Raw genomic sequence first — 25,799 nt, forward strand, 5'->3', positions numbered from 1 at the left:
TCAACTAAGTATTAAAATGACTCTCTAAAAAATTCTTGAAATAAGGGAGTTATAAAAATTGAACTGTACTTGTAATCCCAGCACTTAGAGATATAAGAGGCTGAGGCAGGGGGATCATACATTTGAACCCTACCCTTATTGCCCATTTCAGTAGCTCATGACAACTTTTTTCTTAGAAATTCTGAGCACTTCCTAATGTACAGTGTAAAATTGCATTTTTTTTATACAGATGAAACCACTTTAAATCACTAAAATATAAGATTCTTTTTCTAATAAATTTCTACCCAGTAAGCTCTCCCCCATCTTAAGTTTAGATAATTGTGTTTTAAATCTAAGTATAAGCATCTCTTTTTGGTTTAATTTCATTGTGTAGCTAGCAGAGTCTTTCTGAATTGCAGATCTTTTATGTGTAATGTTTTCTGTCTTTTCTAGCTTATCATCCTGTAAGTAAGCTTCCTCTTTTTTTGGTAGTTTTTGTTGTATTTGTTCTTCTTTTGTTTATGGTACTGAGGATTAAACCCAGAGGTATCACTGTTCTGTAAACAGCTCTACCACCGAGCTGCATCCTCAGCCCTTTCTTAAGAGGGTTTTGCAAAGTTACCCAAGGTGGCCTCCTGGGTAACTGGGATTATAGGTTTGCAACAGCATGCCCAACAAGCTTACTTGCCTTTATTGTCCCTGCAGCCAGTACTGAATGGGGTATGTCCAAAGACAGACTCACAAGGTCAGAGACCTCTTTTCATTATTCTTCAGTATATGTGCTGCCAAAGCAAGCAAGCACTTCATTACTGTTCAGAAAGAACTGTTGGATAAACTATGAGTTTATTTCCTCTTGTATTGTTCCACTTAACATTTTTTCTTTCTCTTTCTTTTTTCCTCCCTTTCTTGCTTTCTTTCTTTCCTTCCTTCTTTGTTTTGAGTCAGAGTCACACTATGTAGTGCAGGCTGGCCTTGAACTCACTGTGTAACCCAGGCTGACCTCAGACTTACAGCAATTACAGGCACAGATTATAGGAGGGCACCACCATGCCCGGTGTAGTTATGTTTTCTTTTACAAAGCTGTCCTTAAAACTCTGCTATAGTATATAGTATTCCATAACATTATCAGAATTTATCAGAACTTTATGAAAAAGGAAAATTCTCTTAATGTGGACTTTACTCACCTACCTGTTGACTCAACACCTAGTATTGGCTTTTTAAATTCTCAGTCTTATATTTGATGCTCTTTTTAAAAAAACTTTGAAGAGATCAATATCTTTGAGTACACTAAAATTAATGACTAGTTAGGGTGAGCTACATTAATATTTCATGTTCCCTTTCCTCCAAAAAGCAAAACAGGAAGCCAAAGAAGTCATAGCTGAAATGGAGGAAATCAAGTAATGATATATGGAAAAAAGAATGGCGCAAAATCTGATGTAAAACATAATTCATGAAGTCAGGTTGAAAAGGGGAATGAGACATTTGTTTACTGTTTTACATACAACACTACTAACTTGAAAGTGAGTAGCCTGTATCAAAAGAAAGAACAATGCTAGGGGAGTCTAAGAGAATTTATTACAGTGAATTCTGAACGAAATGAAACCAAAACATGGTAGATCTCAGAAAGACAAACAGAAGTGCTCAGAGTTCACTGTATACTATAATGCTTTATAGGCAGGGAAAAACAGTAAAAAGGAAGTTGGCAGCTAATAGTGCGGAACAAGTAGTCAGATACTGGCTTTAAAATTAAGGAAATGTTGGATACGAAAATAAATGAAAGAATAAAAGTAATTACTAAAGTGGGCTGGGCTAATGAAGATGGGCATTAAACAGGAGAGTAGAACAAAAGGTGCATTACAGAATCTGTTTCCCTGTTGTAGTCTTTTAATTTTACTTAAATAGACATACATGTGCTTTCTTACTTCAGTCAGCATTGGTTTTGAGATCCAATCATTCTGCTATATTTAGAGCTATTTCTTTTTGTTTAACTCTAGTTTTATTCTTTTATAATTAAAAACACTACATTTTATTTATCTGCTCCTTTATGGGTGGATGTCTAGATGGTTTCAACTTTCTTTAAAAAGGACTCTATGAAAGTCACCTTTTAAGGAGGTTGATACTTTCATGATGGAACTGTAATTCCTATGTCTTGCCGCCAGGCAGCTCTGATTTGCTCTAACTGTCCCGTCAGGTGGCTTGAACTGGTGGTATGTATGACTCTTTTGAGTAGCTGGTACCACTTATCAGGAGATCTTTAATTACAGTAATGCAGGCAGAGGCTTGGGGCAGCCGGGCTGCAGGGAGGCTGCATGTGGGGCACAGAGCCATCAGTGGCACGGCAGACGGGCCAGTAGACTCAACGGCCGGGGCCACCGCACTGGGATCTGAGCTTTGCTGCTTCCTTCCCAGGGGTTTAACCCTTCTCCTTTTTTTCCCTTACACATTGCTTTTTAAAAAATAATAATTATTATAATAATGCAAAGAAAGGCATTGATTTTAGCAAACCAGATTTCATCATATTATAGTTTGTTGAGGAAAACATTGAAATGGTATAAAAAATTGTAATACAGCTAATTTGTGGCACAGCACTTGTAAATGCATATTATATATACCAGCAGCAGGGTACTTGTAGGATTTCCATGTTAAAATTTAGAGAATTACTGATAAACTATTCTTGAATATAAATTTCTCTTAAATTATTAATTATTGTAATAATTTTTATTCATATGAATTATATTAGTTTTATATTTGAGCAGTAATAAAATTCAAGCAACTAACTAGATTCAGTCCATTTGTAGACTTTTTATTAACTTTATTAGTAAAAAGACTGATTAAAGAGATTAGATCCATTTGTACCACCAGTGGGGAACATGTATAACCTGGGATTAATAAGAATATCCAAAATATCTAAGAAAAGGGCCAGTGGGTAAAAAAATTAAGAGCACTGTGAATAACTAATATTCTTTTTAAAAATATAATGTAAAGTCACTAAGTCCAGTGGCTACTACTGAAATATTTTTAGGGTTATCCTGAACACATAAGAACTTCAGATATGGTAAACTCGGAGCTGATGTTGTGGTTCCCATAGCTCAAGAATGATTTCTAAATTAAGACTCAATTGCATTAGCACCTAGAAAATTAACAAAATATATTTTCCATTTCTGAGTTGGTTTTTATATAAATATGAAGTATAGATCTTTTCAGCATATTTAAAAAATAATCAGTATAAACCCATGCTATAGAAGTAGTGATTGTATGAAAATCTGCTATGGTTATTCTGAACTAAAAGCAAACAAGAACACCAGAACTTAGAATAAGTCAAATAGAAGCCATGATCAAAGAAAATAACTTCTGAGTAAAGAAGACTAGAGAACTCTGGAGGTAAAATTACCACAGTATTGAAAATTACTAGTAGACAGTTTTGGGGGGTAGTACCGAGGATTTAACCAAGGCCTTTGCACTGAGCTACTTCCCTAGACTTTTTTTTAGTTTTAACAAGGATCTTGCTGAGTTGCCAAAGCTTGGTTCAAACTCAGCAATCCTCCTGCCTCAGCATTCTAGAGTGCTAGAATTACAGGCTTGTGCCATCATACCCAGTTTAACAAAAAAATATTTAAATACAATTTTAGTATCATTGCTAACATACAAATATCTTCAGAGTGTCAACTCAAAAACTAACAAAAATAACGACACAGCTAAGCTGAAATTCAACTTCTACAAAAGCTCGGAAACTATATTATCCACATGTTGTTCCAGAAAACTTTCTCTGATACCCTGTTATAGACTCAGAGATAAGTCAAAATAAGAATTTAAAGTTGGAGAAGACAGTACTTACAAAATGGCAGTGTAGGAAATCTATTTTACAAAGGAAACATAAGGAAAAAGCTTAGCAGCTGCCAGAAGACATCTTAAAAATGTTAATACCAACTTTTAGAAATAAAATTTTCCTTCTTTCCATCCTTCCCTTCCTAGAATTCTAGCCATTACAGTAGGATACCAAAGAAAATATGATTATAAAATGTGTTAAGTACATTTGTAGATAATCTTTTCTACCTTTAAAAACTATTACATTGGCACAGAATTAATTTGGTCAAGAGGCAGAATGAGGCCAGAAAATGAGAGTACATTATTGGCGTTCAATGTTTTCGTGAACATTTTTGGCATGGGACACATGCCTATAATCCCAGCACTCTGGGAGGCTGATGTAGGAGAATCGAACTCAAGCCCAGCCTGGGCAATTTAGCAAGACCCTTTCTCAAAATAAAAAATATGGGATATGACTAAGTTAATCAATAGTAGAAAGTAAAAGACAGCACTCATTCAAAAATGATCTGGCGAGTGCAGTGCCTCACACTTGTAATCCCAGCACTCAGGAAGTTGAGGCAGGATTGGCGTGAGATTGAGACCAGCCTGGACCCCATAGTTAAATTCAAGGCCAGCCTGAACTACATAGCAAGACCCTGTCTCAAAAAACAAAAACAAACAAACATGATCTGAACAATTGGGTATCAAAAGGAAGTTTTAAGTTAGATCTTCATGGTACATCAAACAAATTCTGGATAACACTGGACTCTCAGACCGCAGAAAAGCTGTATCATTAGAACCCTAAAAAGCCAGAATAATAATAAAGGTTACATGTCTTTTCATTTGTTTCCATAGTATATGTCACAGTTTTATTCATAACATTATTTATACTCTATTGTAAATAATTAGTTACCTAGAATATAAGCTCCTTAAGGTTATGGAGATTTCATTATCATTTCCATTGTACCTATGATGTTAGTTAGCACCACTCAAGAAATCTTTGATGGGCTGCAGATGTAGCTCAGTGATAGCAAGCAGTAGGCCTGGGTTCAACCCCAAGGACTACAACAAAAACATTTTAAAAAATAAAACAGTATTTGTAATGTATCAGATTGAAAGTATAAATTAGTCCAACCTTTTAAGAAAGCATTTGTGAAGCAATATTGATTAACATGTGTGTACTAGATGGGTGTGGTGGCACATACCTGTGATACCAGCACTGGGGAGGATCCCAGCCGGAGGATCACAAGGTCAAGGCCAGCCTGTACTACAAAGTGAGGCCCTGTCTCAAAAAAAAAAAGACTCAAAATAAAAGAAAAGGTGTGTCCTTCCTAACATTATGATTATGATCATTACTTGTCATTTCTTACTAAGTGGAACCATGGCTCCCAGAGCAATGTCTGGTTCTAGACCTGGCATGTGTTACAACAGAAGCTATGAAAATCTAGGGGTGGTGTTAGGAAAGATAGAGGAACAAATTTAAGGAACCTCCCACTGGCCAAAATTGGTACAATTAGAACCTAAAGAGAATAATTATTTAAGTATTTAAAATACAGAAATTCATTCATTTGTAGTAACAATAAGTTTTTAAGAATAATCACTTTGGGGGAAAAGTAGCATTCAGCTATAAGGCCCAACTACTCTGCAGGCTGAGACAAGAAGATCACATGTCCAAGCCCAGCATGGGCAACAGAGGGAGACCCTGACTCAAAAAAAACAAAAAAGGTTAGGATATATAGTAGTTGAATACTCTGTTGGTTCAGTAACACACACACGTAACACATTATTATGAATACTAAGACAGAGTACATCTAAGGCATTTATAATGCTTTTTATATTAATTGTATGTCAGGATTATCCAAGAGTTAAGTAAGAAAAATTCCTTCTTTGTAAAAGAATTGCAGGCTAGAAAATTCAATAAGAAAATGAACGAGTTAGAAGATTTTATTTTCAAAACCTCTCATCTCCCAATACTCCATCCACTCATCCACCTCCAACAGTGGCCTTAGGACAGTGCTACCAAACTAACTGTGATGAAACGTGTCTTCTTTTGTTGTAAACTTGTATTTTATAGAGGAGCAATACTCATAAAGTGCAATACAGTGTTTCCGCATTGCTGTAAAAATTTCTGCACTTTTAGTTTTTCATTTACAGATTAAGTACCATGAAGGAATGGCACTAGCACAGCTTGAGTAGCACTGGCTTAGGCAATGATAATAAGTGAATACCAAAACCAATAAGGAAAATATGTATGAGGAACTTTAAAATGGATAGGTTTGGCTGAAAATATCCAAACCTACTTTCCAGTCTTTCAAGTATTGAAAGTGAAACACACTTCATGCCCCGTGCTGTGATTCACAATAAATGCACAAACTACCTGTGTAGTATTCCCCCCCACGCAACTTTTACTGACTCTAATTAAGTTTCTAGAACTGACTACCAAGTTGACAGGGATACTGGGGATAGAGAAATGAGTTGTGTCATCACTACAGAAAGGCATCAGCCAAATTCCAGAATGAAGGAAATGTTACAGGACAAATGAAAATTAAAATTCAGCAAGTAAATTTCATAAGATGAAAAGGGAGGATGGCACATTGCTAATGAGATCAAAGAGATAGAAAAGACATTGGAACCAAATGTGGGACTTGAGCCAAATAAGCAGCTTGACTGGATTTTAGGAAATGTAAAGGTGGACCATCGAGATTCTATATATTTTTTTTAATATATATAATTTTATATATAAGATTATATGTATAATACTGCATTATATTATTTATATATACCTGTTAGAAATATATAATCGGGGCCGGGGATGTAGCTCAGTGGAACAAGCGCCTGTCTGGCAAGCACAAACCAGGTCCTGAGTTTGATCCCTGGTGCCACAAAAAAAACGATAATAATCATATCAGGTAAAGAGATGTGATGTCTGGAATTTGTTTTAAAATGCTGCCCCCCCCCCAAAGTGGGTATGTGTTTCAGGGTGGGGCAAGAGAGAACAGATGAACTAAAATAGGTAAAATGTGGCTAATTATTGAAACTTTGTAACAAGCATCAGTAAAGTTAGTGGGTTAACACTGTTGGCAAATAATGCCACATTTAGGTAAGGCAGTGAATGAAGATTTTATTCACGAACTACTGACACAGGGGAAAGCTGAGCTCCAATCTCATTTATCAGAGGTAAGTAGACTTTCTAAAGGAATTATGAAAGCGTACAAAGCGGGAACACTGTGGAGCCCAAGTGGAAAATACAAGGTTATGAAGCCTTTAGGCCAGCTGTGTCCACTAGCTGGCTATTGACATTCTCAGGAAAGTCAGAATTTCATCTTTCTACAGACATGGGGAGATAGAGACCTTCTCCTTCCTGTTAATTACATTTCAAAGGCTTGAGTTTCACATCTTTGAGAAGGTCACACTGACTTGTAGGAAATTCGTGGAAATCTGAGAGAGAGGGAAGAATAGTCACCATTGTACACCTTTTTTAGTAAATGCTCCAGAAAGGAAAATAAGGTCAACAGTGTATCTGCCTCTGGTCAGTGTTGGCTTGAACAGTTCAATACTGGCTTGAGCTTTCTCAGGCAGGCATTTTAAGGAAGAGGGTAGGGCATCTTATGGACATGGCCTTGGTTTGCTAAAAATCATGCTAGAGTTTGTTTATATTTTAAAGCAAAGGATTAAACAGTCATTATTTGCCAATATTCTTTGGTTCTAGCTTTGTGGGGGTGTGGTATAATCTCTGAGAAAAGTTTAGTCTCGGTATATGTTTGGAAGTTTTATTAATAACAAGTTGGTTTTTTAAAATGTGTATTCCTGAAGCAGTGGTAATTCCTCTTAAAGGAAGGTGTCCTATGGTAAGATCAGGAATTTAGTCAAGGATGGATAGATATAGGTGTTTATATATATGAATGCTCAATGTGCATTAGAGTAGTACCATAAGAAACTGAATTGAACATTTCGAACATTGAGCTTATAAATGTAATACATCATTTCACCTATTAGACTATCTGGAAACAAAATGCATGATGACCTACTTGATTGATGAAGCTCTGTAAGAGTAGGCATGCTTATATATTGCTGAAGAAACTGATTCATTGAGAATAGTTTGAGCATATTAGTAAAATTATTAATGCATTTATTTCAGATCACATTTTTGGAGTGTATTTTGTAGAAATATGTTTACATGTATGAAATTGCTGTATACAAAGTTATTTGTCACATAATAAGTTAAATAAACTTCAGAAATTATTCAAAGGATTACTGTGCAGGTGGGAAAAAAGCATGAAAAGTTCCATATCTGCACATCCAATATAGTAGCCACTGGCCGCATGTGGTTATTTAAATTTAAACTAATCAAAATTAAAACTTAAAGTTCAATTTTTTAGTCACACTAGCCACATTCAAAGTGTTTTGTAGCTACATGGACTTTTTGGCTATTGGATAGTATGGGCATATACCTTTGCCACCAATGGAAATAGTTCTATTGGACAGCACTGCTTTAAAAAATATATTTTTAAATGTTAAAACATATATATAATACATAACAGACACTCAAAGAGAAAAAGTAAAACAAAACTCAAGTTCTTTGTGGAAGTTTAAAGGCTGAGTTCCAAACACGGACTTGTTTCACAAATTATTTTTTCTTAAAATCAGTAGGCATCCCATTTTTGCCTGTCAGTTCACTGTCATTTTCAGATGTGTTGACGTGATTGCTAAGTGAATTACATGTTACGGAAAAACAATCAGTTAGTACAATTGTTAGATGCAAACAAACAAGGTAAAAGGATTAATAATTTATTTCTTTTTTTTTCTTTCTTTTTTTTTTTTTTTTTGGTTTTTCTCCGGTACCAGGAACCGAACTCACGACCTTGCGCTTGCCAGGCAGGCGTTTTGCCGCTGAGCTAAATCCCCAGCCCCAGGATTAATAATTTAATTAAATTAATAATAGTTTTTTAGCAAATCTTTACTGGTTTTTCCAAGCAAAAAGCTTGAACAAAGCATGCCTGGAAAAGTATCTTCTTCATCCTTACCCCAGTTTCAGCTCTTTATTGAGTGCAAACTCTCAATATTTTAGGTGCACTTAAGTACCCCATTGAAAGTTAGATCTAGCCTTATACTTTCCTGGAGTATTATGAAATTAAATATACATAATATTTAAATGGTGGCAGAACATATTAAAATGTTTATTTCAGAGTCTGGTTTATTTTACTGTTGTCCATGGAAATAGTAATATTTAATTTTATCATTGTAGTGTGCAATGTTTTTAAAATATGGAATTGAACTAGATAAATGAGATACTAATAAATAATCTGTTTTAACAGAACTATAGAAAATAAGAAAATTCTCCCTCTGGCTAATAAAGTTGTAGACTATAGAGGAAAAAAATCACCGATGAATTTATCTTACCAAAGTCATGATTGTTCTGGTGCCTGTCTGATGAAAATGCCATCAACCATCAAGGCAGAAAACCCTCTGCAGCTGCCAGTCACATGTCACTTCCAGAGACGACATGCAAAGACAAACACTCAGTCTTCAGAACTTCATGTGAGTTACAAAGCTCCTTGTGGAAGAAGTCTGCGGAACATGAAGGAAGTCTTTCGTTACCTGCTTGAGACAGAGTGTAATTTTTTATTTACAGATAACTTTTCTTTTAACACCTTTGTTCAGTTGACTCGGAATTACCAAAAGAAAGAAGAAATTGTTTCTGATGTGGATATTAGCAATGGAGTGGAATTAGTACCCATTTCTTTCTGTAATGAAATTGACGATAGAAAGCTTCCACACTTTAAGTACAGAAAGACTATGTGGCCACCAGCATATTATCTAAACAACTTTTCCAACATGTTTACTGATTCCTGTGACTGTTCTGAGGGCTGCATAGACATGTGAGTAGAAAAACCTGACATTTCAAAAACTATTCTGAATATAAGGACACTTGTCAAGAAGTCCTACTGTATATTAATTTATGTAAGAATCTAAAATGAAAGGTGCTCTCTCACTTGCAATAAGAAAGAAAACTTTTAACCAAATACAGTAATTTGAAATGTATTCTAAGAATGCATATTTTCTTTAATCTAGTACCATAGTCATAAATAGCGATTGCCATTTTACAGGGCTGGATGCCGTAAATGTCTGTAAATGATGGCTCCTTTGCATATTTTCTTTCATCACAAAACCCTGAAGTAGGTAGTAGTATTTCTGTGTTACAAGTGAGGCTTAGAGAAATTAATTCAGCTACATCATAGACCAAACAGTTTGAAAATTTTATTTTCTTTCAGACAGGGTGTTGCTGTGTTGCTCAGCCTGTTACTGAGCTGGTGGGCTCAAGCAGTTCTCAGCCTCATAAGCAACTGGGACTACAGGGTTCTGCCACAGTACACTTGGCTTAAACCTTTTTTTTTCTTGGCAGCACTTAGGGTTGAACCCAGAGGCTTAGCACTAAGCTACACCCACAGCCTCCTCCCACCTCTTTTCTTTAATTTAAAAGAAAATTTTGGAGACAAAATCTCGCTAAGATGCCCAGGCAGGACTCCAGTTGTGGTCCTCCTTTTCTCAGCCTCCCAAACTGCTGGGGCCTATAGGCTTGTGCCACTGCACCCAGCAAACTTTTGTTCTTAAACACTGTTACATATTGTATTTTATTTTTATTTGAAAATCATTTCTTGGCTAACTTTCTAGAGAGTTAACGATATTTACAATTAATATTCTCAACATTCCATTAAAAAATTAAACCATGTTCTAATATGTACTTGCAGAGTACACAGATACGAAGTTGCATTAAATGTATCCTATATTTAATGCAGAATCAGCTACCTGTATTAAGCAAAAGAAAAAATCATGAAGAAAATTTTTTTTACTGTGGGTCATAGTAAAAAATATTTGAAAGCCAGTCCCTTCAAATTGTTTACACACGTGCTTAATAATTATGATGACGTTCACTACAGCATTATTACACTGGAAACCTGTGAGCAGCTCAGCTGTGAACCAAGTAGGCAGGAGCTGAAAGCTGAGGGAAGTTGAGAAGGAATTAACCATATGTATATATTTCATTCATGAGTCTCAGAAACATTATATTGAGTGAGGTGTGGTGGTGCAGATCTGTAATCCCAGCCCTTGGGAGGTTGAGGCTGGAGGATGAGGAGGTCGGGGCCAGCCTGGACTGCATAGCAGGATCCTGTGTCAAGAAACTAGGGGATGAAGAAAAACATTACCTTGAACAAAAAGCAAGTTGTATAGTGCTGATACACAAGGAAAACAGTAAGTTGTTGGAATATTTATAAAGTATGAAGGGTGCCACATCTTCAGTTTTATCGCTAGTGATTTTTTTATATTGGTAATATCAATAAATATTGATTTTTTAACATATAGTTAAGTGTATTGGCACATTTTAGGTATACATAATGAACATATTCATCATAGGGAATTTGTACCTGTACATGATACATTTTGATTTGTTTTTCCCAGTCCCCCCACATCAACCCACCTTTACCTCCCTATTTACAAAGCTTTGTTTCTGTTTTATCCTTTTTTTTAAATCTTTTTTTCCTCTTTTCTAGTCCATTTTTTTTGCTAACTGGGACTTCCTTTCCTTCCTTTCCCCACCCTAGTTCTCTCCTTTTGAACAATTTCTTCCCATTTCACAGTATCTGTTGTACATTTTGGTCCTTATTTACTCTTTCAGTTTCTCATACCAGGGAAATCATGCAGTGTTTATACATATGAGTCTGATTTCTTTCACTTAAAGAGTATGATCTCAAGTTGCATCCATTTATCTAGAAATGCCTCCAAATTATCCTTCTTTATGGCCCAGTAGTACTCCACTATATTAAAAAAAAAACCAGAACATCAACTTTATCCATACCTTGTTTGATGGACATTTGGGTTGTTTCCCTGATTTAGCTATTACAAAATATGCTGCTATAAACATGGGTGCACATATATCACTGTGATATGATGTTTTTAATTCTTCCAGGAAGATACCCAGAAGGGGAATAGCTGGGTCAAATGGGACTTCTAATCGTAGTTTTTTCAGGAATTTCCATAGTGGTTGCACCAGTCTGCACTCCCACCAACAATGGCCAAGTGTTCCTTTTCTCCTGCAGCCCCTCCAGCATTTGTTACGTTGTCTGTTTTTTGTTTTGTTTTGTTTTGGTACCGGGAATCGAACTCAGGATCTTCCGCTTGCCAGGTAGGCGCTTGTGCCGCTGAGCTATATCCCCAGCCCTAGCATTTGTTACTGGTTGATTTGATAATAGCCATTCTTTCTGGATTGAGATGCTTTTTTAAAAAAAATATTCCTAGAGATAGTATATATGTAGCAAAAAAAATGGACTAGACAAAATGCTGACCACTAGCTGAGTGGTGGAAAAAATAAGGATGTTTGTTATACTATTTGTGTTAAAGTACTTTTCAACTTTACAAATAATGGCATAAAAAAGCAATTATAAGACCAGGCGTGGTAGCGCACACCTATGTAATCCCAGCACTCGAAATGCTGATCGGACAGGAGGATCCTTGCGAGTTTGAGACCAGTTTGGGCTACAGAGTGAGCTCAAGGCCAGCCTGAACTGCATAGCAAGACCTTGCCTCAAAAAGACCCCCCAAAAAAGAAAGTAATTGTAGATTTTTAATTTTTACTAGTATGTGTTTGCTGTACATCGTTACATTCATTGTAGGAGCCCCTATAGATTTTTTACATCTGTAAACAGAATACAAGTTAATGTATTGGTTGGTTTTTTCTTCTGTTGCGAACAGCAGCCGTCGCTCTGATGTGCTATGTACATATAGGAAACACAGAAGAGACTCATAGAGAAGAGTGTAAAGTGACTTGTTCAGCCAAGGAGATAAAGATCCAGAGATTTTAACCAGCTCACCAATAGTAACATATCTCATTAATAACTGGCATATCCAGATTCCCTACTTTCTATGGGGTACGAGTCCCAGTCAAGTTAAAAAATCATCTGAATAGTTAGAGCAAAAAATACGTAGATGTAATTTTATAATTACAAGTATCTGGCAACAAACTGAAAAAATTTTAGTAGCCAGATACCTAGCATCAATCTCTCCAGTCTATTTTCTTATTCCTGGAGTGAAAGAGAACTAAGGACATCTATAAAACTATGCTTTTGTGTATCCACTGTAGAAGAGCAGAACTAGGAGAACATTCACAAGGTTCTCCTGAATACGAAAGGAAAATAATTAGGCATGTGTGATGGTGGTGCATGCCTATCATCTCGGCACTCAGGAAGAGAGGGAGGAGGATCACCAAGAGTTCAAGGCCACCCTGAAGTATATGGCAAGATCCTGCCTCAAAAAATGGAAGACAAAAACGATAACGACAAAAAAGGGGAGAAATGAAAATAATTCATTTTGAATAAAGAAATCTCATGTAGTTAAAGTGTTTATTTCAGGAGCAAATAAAGTGCAATGCAATATATAATTATTTACAAACTTTTGGTAGATTTTTGTCTTTCGAAGAGGCCCATTCTGTTAGGGAAGAAGTTTCCATACAGTCCATAAACCAAACAGCTATTCTAAATGTTATTACATCATTTACACATTTATCAATTAACTGAAATTTTAAAAACTGATTTCTCTATTGCCTTCCTTTTAGAACAAAATGTGCATGTCTTCAGCTGACAGCAAGGAATGCCAAAACCTCTCCCTTGTCAAGTAGTAAAGTTACTACTGGATACCGTTATAAAAGGCTACAGAGACAGATACCAACTGGGTAAGATACCTTGAAGATTAACTGCCCGATATTTGTATCTGGAAAGATGGGGTTACTTTTATTGTCTACAGTCTGATGGGTGTTCTAATACTGAAAATTATTAAGGAATAATAATAATACAAAAAATTCCCAGTATATTATCTTGGAAATGGAACCAAGAGACCACATATGTGTACAGTGCAGGAAATACTCCAAGACTTGCCTGCTTTAAGTCTAGTTCTTACCTCTCCCTATAGGGTTGGCCTACTTTGGACATCCATTTCCCCATTAAGAAATATACTGCTCAGTGTTCACCTGAGACTTAGTAATGGTTAACCTTTCAAAGCTGATATTACCGAGGGCCAGGGAGATGGCTCAGCAGCACAAGTGCCTGCCTTGGCAAGTGCAAGGTTCTGAGTTTGCTTCCCAGTACCAAAACAACAAAGTTGTTATTACCAAATAGCACTTTTAGAAACAGAAATACAGAAATTTTCCTTTTAGACGTTTCCTTCCTAAACATTTTAAAAGAGCTGATATTTACTATGTACCAGGCATTATCTCAGGAACTTTGTAAATATTGGCTTAGTTGCTTTCATAGTCTGTCCTTGTGAAGTAGTTACTGTGTTACTGTGTTACTACTTCTGTCAGTAATTATCTGTGCCAATGAAATAACAGTATAGACTGGTGCTTGCTCTGTTGGGATGTCTGATTTTCTCTTTTGCATTATTTAAATGACAGCATTTATGAGTGTAGCCTGTTGTGCAAGTGTAATCGACGAATGTGTCAAAACCGAGTTGTCCAACATGGTCCTCAAGTCAGACTACAGGTGTTCAAAACCGAGAAGAAAGGATGGGGTGTACGCTGCCTAGATGATATTGATCAGGGAACATTTGTTTGCATTTATTCAGGTAAAACAACGGTTTATTTTCTAATTACTCTTCAGTAAGATACACATGTGTGAATATACATTTTCCTAGCTGGGGATATTGAGATCTTACAGAAAGGTAGGAGCAGTAGGATCTTGGAGAAGCAGCAAAGGAGGCAAGTGATGGTACTTGAGTCCTGAAGAGATGAGATGCTTAGGAGGGACCAGAGGTGACAGAAAGGAAAGCAAACTGCAGTTATTACATGAAGCCTTGTTAATGTACAAGGCGCATTTTTGTCTCCAGGGCTGCAGAAATTTTAGAGCCAAGGAAGAAAATCTTTTTTTAAATAAGTAAATGACAGACTTGCTAAGGTAAAGATTATCAAAGATTCCTGTTTAATGTTTTGAGCTATCGTTAGAATAACTTTCTTTTTTTTGGTGGTGGTATGGGGAATTGAACCCAGGGCTTTTGCATCCCTAGCCCTTTTTTATTTTTTATTTTGAGGCAGGGTCTCTCTAAATTGCCAGGCTGGACTTGAACTTGTGATCTTCATGCCTCAGTCTCCCAGAGTTCTGGGATTACAGGTGTGTGCCACAGTGCCTAGATAACAGTTTTTAAATAAATATCTGCCTATGATGGTTCAGGCCTTTACATGCCTTTAGGTGACTCACTTCATTTTGAGGACTCCAGTTGTTACCCATGCTCATTCCTAAGCAGTGGGCTACAATTGTGCATCTATTGATTCTTTTGGGCCACACTTCCATGTTGTTCTCCAGTTGTATCATCCATTCACTTCACCAGGTCAGGCAGAAAATCCTTGTGTCTGTGATATAAGAAAATCCGTTTCTTCCTACGATGTGAGAAAGGTTGGGAAACATGGCTTTAAAGCCTGTCTAAAGGAAATATGCTGGGTGGAGTCTTGGCAGATGATAAGCAGGGACTCTACCAACTTGCTCATCTGAAATTCTAGGTTCAGTCCAGAGAGAGCAAGACGCAGCTCACAGAATTACCAGGATTCATAGTAGTCAGACTTGGATCTCTGCTACTCACCACCTGTGTGTACGTATACTGCACAGTGTACCTAGACATTCACATCTCATATTTCTCAAAACAACTCATGAATGGAAGCTGCCTGTAAAATGCCAGTGGTGTCCAGGAAGTAACATTGGCGGTATCTGCATTCCTAGAAAGTGTACCTAAGACATTTCTCTGATCTACTAAGGATAGATAAGAATATCTAGCTGCTAATTCTGAGTTGGTATCTGTAATTTTGAATTCCTTAAGGGAGAATGCATGAACTTCAGGCTAAGATTGTAATGTTATGCAGGACTTGATATGAGAACAATAGGTATTTATCACCACTGTTAGAAATAGGTCATACTTGGCCTGGCGTGGTGGCGCATGCACTTGAGAGGCTGAGGCAGGTGGTTCGCTGTGAGTTCGAGGCCAGACTTGGCCTACATAAGCACTACATAGCAAGACTGTCTCAAAAACAAAACAAAATGGTCATTTTTCTAAAGAGGTGTTAGTTTCAAGTAATAGAGTCTTTTAACTAGACACAAAAGCTGCAATTTTAAGACTATTGTATACCTGTTAGAATACTTTCTGACCCTTTTTAAAATTTATATTACTGCTGTACTCAAATTCCTGTTTTATGCTATATCAAAGTGGATAAATGCTTCTTTCAAATACTCAGTTTTTAAAAAATACTCAGTTTTTTTTAATGGATGGAAGTAGGATCTCTAATTGGTGTGTTGGGGTTTGTTTGTTTGGGATTTAAACAGTTTTCTAGGATAAGTGAATTGTTGATTTGCATTCTAGAAGTAAGGTACACACAGCATAGGGTCCTTTAATCATGGGGCAGAAACAGATGTCCAATTGTTGTTAGTAGTTATATTATCTTCAGTCTTGGTCAGACTCTTTTTTTTTTTCTTTTAGGAAGATTGATGAACAGGACTAACCCTAAGAAACCTAATGCTACTGATGAAAATAGAAAAGAAGAGAATATTATGAAAAATACATTTTCAAAAAAGAGGAAAATAGAAGTTGCATATTCAAATTGTGAGGCTGAAGTTATCCCATTAGATTTGGAAACATACCCTAGAAGTGCTGAAACTGCGGACTGTCCACTTAAGTTTAGTAATGATCCAGAAGAGCCTGTAATGTAAGTTAAGAGCTTAGGAACCCAGTTAGAGTCAAATCTAAATTACACATCGAGTGGTTCTTTCTTTTTCCTATAACTCCTCACCTCCCACTCCTATATATCATCTTGCTTCAAATGTTGTAAACTTCACACTTTGAGAAATCCAGGATACTTACTTTTTATGGATGCTATGTTTTGCTTTCTTTTTATTTAATATTACCATTCTATTTCCAAAGTTTTTATAGGTTCCCTTTACTTTTCTTTAATATGCCTCAAAAATGACTGGCTTTGAACTATAATTACGTATCTTTCTGTAATGAGCAGTAAGCATAGTTGTTTTTACATAAATTAACTTCTAATGATATATATTTAATGGTAATGTTGCCTCTAATTTTATGGTTCAATAAAGGGAATTATACCACTATACCAAATAACTTTTTGTTGTTGTTTACAGAGAAATGAAGTATAACAGTATTTCAAGAATTCGGTATCATTCAGTTATTAGAAGTCCTAAATCCAAGACAGCCATTTTTCAACAGAATGGAAAAAAGACGGTAAAAATCACAAAATGTAGATGGAGGCTCTTCTGAGAGCTTTTCTTTACTCAGTTCAAAATGTTCATGTTACCTAATAGCGCATAGGAGTTTTTGTATTGTTTGGAATGGTTAGGCTGTTTAAATTGTTCAGCAGGGAGCCAGAGTCCTTACTTTGTAAACATCCTCATCCTGTGCAAGAGGAGGGCAGAGAGATGGTGTGAGTGCTACAAGGGCGAGGCGGGATAGCCTTACAAAATAAGGGAGGAAAACTGAGCTAACTAAACCTTTTCTTCCTTAATTTTGGGTGTTGGGTATTTTGTCTCAGCAAGGAGAGAAAAGTAAAAGATAGACTCCTTATGAACTTAGCTTTGATGCTTTTCAAAACTAATCTGTCATAATAGACTATGAACAGTGACACTTGATGAAAGAGACCTAACTGCTAAATACCTTTTCCTGATCTAGAAAGTAAAAATCTCTGTTTTACTTCTTTTTAAGGAACTTATTTCCTTGGATTCTGACACCTCAGGAGAAGACAGTGGATTTCTGAATTGTAAAGCCAAGAGAAAACAAAGTAGGCTTTGTTCCACTTTGTGATTGCCTGCCTCTTCTGCTTGCTTGTCACTCTTGTTCCAGGTTGTGGCTCTTCTCAGATTTCATAACAAACATTTGTCACAAAAGTTACAGTTTGTTCAGATCAGAGAGGTAAACTAAGGTTTGTGAGCCAAATCTAGGCTGCCACCTGCTAAGTATGGCCCGTAAAGGAATGATTTTTAAATAATTGAGAAAAGACCAGGGGAATAATATTTCATGACACTTGAAAATTAAATGAAATTAACAGTTTCAGTGGCTATAAATAAAGTTTTATTGGAACACAGCCACAGTCATTTATTTGCATATTACTTCTACCTTTATACTGTATCAACTGAGCAGAATACTTACAAAAGAGACTACATAGTAGCAAGGCCTGAAATGTTTGCTCTTTGGCCCTTTGCAGAAGATTGTGGACCTTTTAGCCTGATATATGGAGCTTCTCTGATTCTGTTTGATGCATATATACTGTCTATGGCTTTGGAGGCACTTTCCAAAGCAGCTACTTTCTCTTATTTTGAACTCTTTTAAAAATAAAAACAGATTACTCTTTTGCAGTAGTCCAGATACCACCACTGAGAGGATGCGCATGACTAGTGAAGGGTTAAAATGTTAGTACCCTGAGTACTTGTCTTTCAGTTGCCAGTCCCCTGCCATACTGAATGGTACAAATGGGGAAAAGCCTGCTTTGTGATACTTTCGCATTTCAGTGGCTCCCTCAGCAGAGAGACATTGGTAAGGGATGCCCCTTTGTTGAAGATCTAATCATTGCTGCTGCTTTTTCCTTTGAGCCCCCTTACATCTGCAACCTTAGCTCCCCACCTAGTACTAAACAATAGAGACTGGGAGAGCCATGGCAGCTTCCTGGTAGAAAATTGCATAAAGAAAGGGCATCTTCTTCATTATATGTATTTCACCGTTTAATCTATGTGAGCCATAATAAGTTGCTTTTGGTTCTTCTGCCATTTTCATTGACAACTACAGTGCATGTAGCAGACAGTCCAGTATTCTAATTATATAACTAGTATGGCTTACAAGTAAGCCTTGACTAAGATACAAGTACTGTAGAAATAACAGCCACAACAGTACTGAGTAAATCAAGAATCTTAAAGATTTCCTTTTTAATAGTTTTTAAATTTTTAATTGACACATAATAGTTACATATATTTATGGTGTACAGTGTGACATTTGGTACAGCATACAATGTGTCATGATCAGATCAGGGTAATTGGTATATTTAAGTCGAGACATTTATCATTTCTTTATATTGGCAGCATTTAAAATTTTCTCTGCTAGCTATTTAAAAGTATTATGACTAATTTTTGCCAACTATAGCTAACCTCCTGTACTGTATATAGAACATTATGGAACATCAGGACTTTGGAAGTTACTCTACTATATAGAGAGAACATTGAAGTTATTCCTCGTGCCCAGCCGCACCCATGCACTTGTTAACCATCCTCTTTCCACCCACTTCCCCCATGCCCTTCTCAGTCTCTGCTAACCATATTCTGCTCTAGCTCCTGTGAGATTACCTTTTTAGCTAAAATACAATTTCTCTGTGCCCCTGCATCAGGTGACACAAGTAGCTTTTAATGGTTTCATTATCCCATGTGACATTCATTGGGCAAGAAAAATAATTTAAGCACTTCATCTACTTTTGAAGTATTATTGTTTATTAAAATATACTTATTAAGTGATTACCTAGCAAAACACCAAACATGAACATATAGAGGCACCTCACAGCACAGCTGTTGTTACAGAGATCTGTAGAGAGATTTGTAGATGAACAGTCTTCTCGGGCCTTTCCTGGGCATCACAGAGGCCTAAACTGCCTCCTAAATCCCCACTTTGTTGCATCTGTTTAGAATATAATTAGATGCAAATTTCAGAGTTGAAGAAAGTCAGTTTGTTAAGATTAGAGATTAAATATAGTAATGAGGAAGCAGCCTCTATATCTGTTAAAAAACAATACTGCTATGTAGTATTATATATAGAGAGAGGGCACTTTATGATCCAGTTTGGGTTTGTTTCCCCTGTTCTTGTATTAGAGGTCAGACAAACCTGTTTAACTCTCAGAGACTCAGATTTTTTTCTGTGTAAAATTGAGGAAATACTACCCACCTTAATAAATTGTAAAGATTAGTGATAATTAAAGCGACAAGCATCTAATTAGTATTAATCTCAGCACGGTTGTTCAGTTGTATATATTTCCTGACAATTCCTTCCTGACAATGTCTATCAGAGGAATCAAGTTCAAACCAAGTTGGAGATTCTGAAGACAATCAGCTGCATGAATCAGATGTGATAGATATAACTAAATGTAGAGAAGAAACTCCACCAGGGGACAGATGTAAGCCAGCAACCATGTTTGACCATGAAAATACTACAAAACATTTTGAGGTTCAAATAAAAATGCCCCAAGAAGAGGAATCTCCAGCACATCAAAAGCAGCAGGCCTTGTCTGATGGCGAGTTGCTAAGTGAAACCAAGAATACTTCATCTGCTTCTCCAGTGAAGTCCAGTAAAGGGGTTGTGTTTTTATTGGATGCCACAAAAGAAGGAAATGTGGGCCGCTTCCTTAATGTGAGTATAGGTGCTGAGATTGATATTTCTTAACAACTTTTTCCCTGTGCTTACTTAAAAATGTCATGAGCAGGGGCTGGGGATTTAGCTCAGCGGCAAAAGCGCCTGCCTGGCAAGCGCAAGGTCGTGAGTTCGGTTCCCGGTACCGGAGAAAAACCAAAAAAAAAAAAAATGTCATGAGGGGGTTGGGGATATAGCTCAGTGGCATAAGGGCCTGCCTGGCAAGTGCAAGGTCCAGAGTTAGATTCCTGGTACCAGGAAAAACAAAACAAAACAAAAAAGTTTATGATAAAAATGTCATGAGGAAAATACGATTAATGGATTCGAAAGCCAGAACCTAGGTTAGGGTTGCAGTCTTCAAGTTGTGTGTCCGGAATGTTTTTTAACTGCTAATGCTTCATTTAATACCTCTATAATTTAGGAATAATAATGGTTTAGGATGTTATAAGGAACAAATTAATATAAAGTGATTGAGATTGACTAGTAAACATTTGCTTTAAAAAAAAAATTCTAAGAAATGATAGTGTAAGAAAAGTATGTAAGTATATTAAAAAGTTTTGAAGCCTGCTTGCCCAAGTTGAAAAAAATGTATGGTCAGGAAGAAATCGTTGAAATTAAATAATGGCAGACTTGTCATCTTAATGAGACTTGTGACAGGTGAGTATTTTGAGGTGGCAGCTAGTACGTAACTGAACAGTGTCAGAATGTTGGAATGGTGGTAATGTGAGGAAAGAGTATCATCAGTATAAATAATGGCTGTGTTCAGCAAAGGAATCATTTGTTTACAGGTCTCCTTTCCAGAGGTCTTGTCTTATAGTAGGATGTAAAAATTGAAGGGAGAAAAAAAAAAATTGAAGAAAGAGTGAGTGTGTGTTTTGTTTTGTTTTGTTTGTTTTGTAGTACTGGGTATTGAACACAGGGCCTTTGTACTGAGCTGTGTCTCCAGTCCTTTTTTATTTCTTATTTTGAGACAGGATCTCACCAGTTTGTCCAAGCTGGGCTCAAATTTGTGATCCTCTTGCCTCAGCCTCTCAGAGTGCTAGAATTACAGGCATACATCAGTATGGTGTGTATTCCTCGTATTTTGGGGGGCCTGGCATGGTGGTACACACCTTTGTCCCAGCACCTGGGAGGCTGAGACAAGTAGATCACCAAGTGTTCAAGGCCAGCTTGGGCTACACGGTAAATTCAAGACCAGTCTAAACTATATAGAGAAACCTTGCCCCCCCCAGCCCTGCATCCAAAAAAAAAAAAAAAGAAAACAGACTTTGTGAAAACTGTTGTTTAAAAAAATAATTTAAAAGCCCTATCATGAGAAGTACCATTCCCTCATCAACCCTGTCCCCACTCTACTTGTATGACTTTCTTGTGTATTCTAGTATTTCTGCAAAGTAAATATATGTGTTTATCATTTTTTTTCATAAAAACAGCATATTACATTAACCGTCCTACATTTATTTTATTTTTTAAATTAACAGTATGTCCTGGAGAGCTTTACATGTCAGTGAGAGAGCACTTCATTCTTTGTTTGTATGTCCTATTTTATAGTTGCACAGAATTCCATTGTAAATATACTGGTTTATGTAAGCAGTCCTCTGTTGGCATATACTGAGTTATATACAAACTTTTCCTGTTAAAACCAATGCTCTATGAATAAATTGTAGGTACATATGCATGTGAATCTGTAGAATGCATTCCTGAGTATGGGACTAGTGAATCAAAAAATAAATGCATTTATAATAATGATAAATACTGACAAATTAGCTCCAGCTTTTGGTGCTATTTTGCAATTCTGCCAGCAAGATATCAAAGTCTCAGAACAGCTTTTCTGAGCTCTGTGCGGCGGCACACACCTGCAATCCCAACACGTGGGAGAATGAGGCAGGAAGATGGCTGAGAGTTTGAGGCCAGCCTGAATTACATAGTAAGACCCTGCCTCAAAAACAAAAAGCAAACAAGCAAAATCGGAGCAGAGCTTTTCGAGTAGACTATTGCTGTGTTAACAGAACTGTCATGAGCTGTAGTTTTGTATATATTAGCACAAAAACAAAACAAAAAGCAGTGAAATGTGTTAGAAACAGAATGGTATTCTAATGCTGTAAAGTATAAGGTATCGAATTTTATCCTATATCTAACCTCTATTTAATTGTTTTACAGCATAGTTGTTGTCCAAATCTCTGGGTACAGAATGTTTTTGTAGAAACACACGACAGGAATTTCCCATTGGTGGCGTTCTTCACCAACAGGTTTGAATAATTTTGCTTATATGGATTAATTCTGAAATCACGACTTTAAAAATAATAATGCCTGGGGATGTATAGCTCAGTGTGAAATCCTTGGGTTCAATCCCCACTACTGGGAAAAAGGAAAAAAAAAAGGCAGGAGGGGAGGACGTGTAGTATAGTTTCAAATATCTGGTACCCTAGAATACAGTACTCAGTTAGCCTAAACTGTTCCTAGTCCATAAAATTTTGCCGGGTGTGGTGGCACACACCTTAATCCCAGTACTCAGGAGGCTGAGGCAGCAGGATTGCTGTGAGTTCGATGCCAGCCTTGGCTACACAAGTTGAGTTCAAGGCCATCCTGACCTGCATAGTGAAAGCCTGTCTCAGAAAGACAAAAAATCCAAACAAACAAATAAAATTTTGAACACTTTAAGAGTTCCATTTTTACTCTTACTTAGAATTTATTTTCTGAAAGAGCTGAAGATATTACCCGGTTCGGTTTAGGATGTAAGTCACAAAAAGTCTGCTGTATCTTTAAGCCAGGACCATCCCCCATCCGCTTCCGTGGTCGAGTTTCACATTTGTACAGCACGCTTCCTTAAAGATACTAGCAGGATCCTTCCTTTTTAGGACTCAGGTAGATTTGGAATAAAACTCACATGATTATTCTTAATCCTAACTGGTGGGTGTCATGGAGAGAGAACAGGTCATATTTTTAGGATGGTTAAAGATGGTAACATGAAATTGTCATATTCAAGTGTGACTTGGGTGTAGTTATTTAGAGTAATTTGTGATTGTTTTTAATTTCTATTTTCTAGTTACGTGAAAGCAAGAACGGAACTAACATGGGATTACGGTTATGAAGCTGGGACTGTGCCTAACAAGGAAATCGTCTGCCGATGTGGGACTAATAAGTGTAGAAAAAAATTACTATAGCTGTGTTCCCAAAGCCTGTGTTGAAATTAGTGTTTTAGGCTGAGATGAGAGCCATACAAAGGAACCCTCAGTTATCAGTAGAATTTAGGTTGGTGTCCACCAAGGTAATTCCTGTGTTCTCCCTGTTCAAGGATTCATATTTTCTGATTTTGTTTGTGTGGTATAGAAATGCCAAGAACAAAATAAGGACATTTTCAGACACATCAGGTATCTCTTGTTTTTACTGTTCAACTTCACCTGAGTAGAATGGAAGTGTATATTTTATATGAAATCCGACTGTATAATTAATAACTTATTTGTACATTATATGTTTAGAAAACTGAAGGTCACAATTATTCAGTTGTTTTTAGTGTTCCTTCAGGTTTCTGTTCCTTGTATTGAAGGAGAAACTAAAGCAAAATTCATCTCAAAAAGTGTGATAGAAATTGGCTCAAGAGCTGCTGCTTTGCCCCACTCAAGTAGTTGATGGGACACTGTTTCATGAAAAAAGGTTAACTGCTCCAACAGATGTTAAAATATTTGGCACACAGCCAAGTGTGGTGGCACACGCCTGTAATCCCAGCACTCTGGAGCAGAGGCAGGAGAATCATTGTAAATTTGAGGCCACCTGGGCTACACAAGCAAGTTCAAGGCCAGCCTATACTACATAGTGAGACCTTGTCTCAAAAAAAAAAAAAAAAATTGGGGAGATTGTTTGCTTAGTAAACATGAAGCTGTGGTTCATTCCCCAGCACCACACACACACACACACACACACACACACACACCCCAACTTTGGGATTTATGTGCAAAAAAATTAGTTTATAGGATTATCTCTGTCTTGGGTTTCTGGTGAGAGCTTTCACTCTGACAACTTTCATCCTTCAGTACAGGAAAATTTTCTTGGGCTGTTTTTATAAGGGTTTCTCATCAAGACTCTGGGGTTCCTGTTACCTAAATGTTATTCTTGCAAGACTGGTTCTCATTTCCTTTTAATTTCCAGCTGTCTTCCTGCTGTTCTTTCTGGAAATTTTCTTCAACTTAACCTTCAAATTCATGTATTGCATTTTATTTTCCTGGTCTTACCTTAATAGCTAAGTGCTTTTCTTTCAATTTATTCTTTAAAAGCATTCAATTTTGGCCCATGGTTATAATATTCAGTCTCTCTGAAGATTGTGTGTGTGTGTGTGTGTGTGTGTGTGTTTATACATATATGTTCATACAGTAATACAGACCTTTTGGTTCTGAAACAAAAGCCTTCTGCAGAATTTTGCTTCCACTCTGCGTCTGGTGATAAACACCACCATGGTCGTCTTCCCCCAAAATGTAAAACAAATCAAGTTTGTAAACCAAGATACCACTGTGTACATGGACTCATAGTTGTTTCTTTCCTGCTATATTCACTGTTCTAGTTCATTTTCCTTGTATGTTTGCTTTGGTCTTTATTTTTCATGTTACAGATTTTCCTCAGAATTAGTTATTGGTCATTTACTTACACTTCAGAGCAGGCGCAAGGGCCCTTCGGCTGCTTTACCATGACCTACCTGAGCTGTTTTGTTGAGAAATTCCGTACTGTTAAGTGTATTCAGGGCTTTCTTTTTGTCCTGTAGAGTACTCTTCCGTCCTACCTGGAAGAAAATCTGTATGCCAGGGTCTGCTTATTTCCTTTCTTGCAACTTCTAGTCCTTAATCCATTTTAAAACTGGAGAAGACTAAGGTGCTTGGGTTTGTGTAGTTTTTTGTTTTTTGTTTTTTTTCTGATACCTCCAACTTCCGTTTCCGCCTTATAGACCCTCCTCAAAGTACAAGACCTTCAGAAGTTTTCCTTAGATTAGTTCCTGAACAAACCATTATATACTGCTTTTATGGAACTTTTCCCTTCACTTTCCCCCTCCCTCCTTTCTTTCCTCCCTTGCTTCTTTCTTTCAGTTCTTTTTCTAAAACAGGGTCTCGCTAAATTGTCCAGGCAAAACTCAGACTTGGGATCCTCTTGCCTCGCTCTCCCTAAATACCGGGATTACGGCGTGCGACACCGCGCCCGGTTAATCTTTCAAAATTAGTTTAATTATATGCATTTATGTTGTCTACATGTACATTCGCTGCATGCTCTGAGAACCTCGTCTTGTCTGGTGCTCTGTACCCCATGGGTGCTAAATAAAGCCTTGCTACTGCAACAGGATTTAGAGCGGATTCATTCTGCGCGTTTAGGTGTCACAGAGGCTGAAGGGGTGGGAGCGTGTTCCGACCGACCCTCTGGGGAGCTGCTCTCCGGCGCGGCGTGGGGGGGCCGCGGCGCGGGCGTGGTTTTTTTCGAGCTGTTCAACTTCTGGCTCGGCGGGGCGCTGCGAGCCCACCCTGTCCAGCGAGCCTGCCCGCCCGGGCGGGGAGCGCAGATCTGAGGAAGGAAACCGAAACCGCGGGCGGACACTTCCGGGAGCCGCCGCGGCGCCGCCG

The 25,799-nt window shown here is 37.2% G+C and overlaps 2 protein-coding genes across 6 annotated transcripts in view; both read left to right on the forward strand.

Annotated features, from left to right (window-relative positions):
• The window catches only part of Setdb2 (SET domain, bifurcated 2), a 43,243-nt gene extending 19,676 nt beyond the window's left edge, over positions 1 to 23,567 (forward strand). For 4 of the 5 annotated variants that reach the window (XM_013515747.1, XM_005387590.2, XM_005387591.2 and 1 more), the window contains 9 exons: positions 9,099 to 9,662; positions 13,391 to 13,507; positions 14,225 to 14,394; positions 16,291 to 16,516; positions 16,950 to 17,049; positions 17,527 to 17,602; positions 19,865 to 20,205; positions 22,363 to 22,451; positions 23,249 to 23,567. In XM_013515747.1, the coding sequence (XP_013371201.1) occupies positions 9,099 to 9,662; positions 13,391 to 13,507; positions 14,225 to 14,394; positions 16,291 to 16,516; positions 16,950 to 17,049; positions 17,527 to 17,602; positions 19,865 to 20,205; positions 22,363 to 22,451; positions 23,249 to 23,366 (1,801 nt within the window). In that variant the 3' untranslated portion in view covers positions 23,367 to 23,567. The remainder of the gene's footprint in view (positions 1 to 9,098; positions 9,663 to 13,390; positions 13,508 to 14,224; positions 14,395 to 16,290; positions 16,517 to 16,949; positions 17,050 to 17,526; positions 17,603 to 19,864; positions 20,206 to 22,362; positions 22,452 to 23,248) is intronic. The other variant, XM_005387592.2, reaches the window with a different exon arrangement.
• Positions 23,568 to 25,594: 2,027 nt separating this feature from the next.
• The window catches only part of Phf11 (PHD finger protein 11), a gene marked incomplete in the record, with an annotated part of 29,649 nt that continues 29,444 nt past the window's right edge, over positions 25,595 to 25,799 (forward strand). Inside the window, 1 exon segment of the mRNA XM_005387593.2 lies at positions 25,595 to 25,799.

The sequence above is a fragment of the Chinchilla lanigera genome, unplaced genomic scaffold (assembly GCF_000276665.1).
Source record: "Chinchilla lanigera isolate Chin_1 unplaced genomic scaffold, ChiLan1.0 scaffold00030, whole genome shotgun sequence".
Lineage (NCBI taxonomy): Eukaryota > Metazoa > Chordata > Mammalia > Rodentia > Chinchillidae > Chinchilla > Chinchilla lanigera.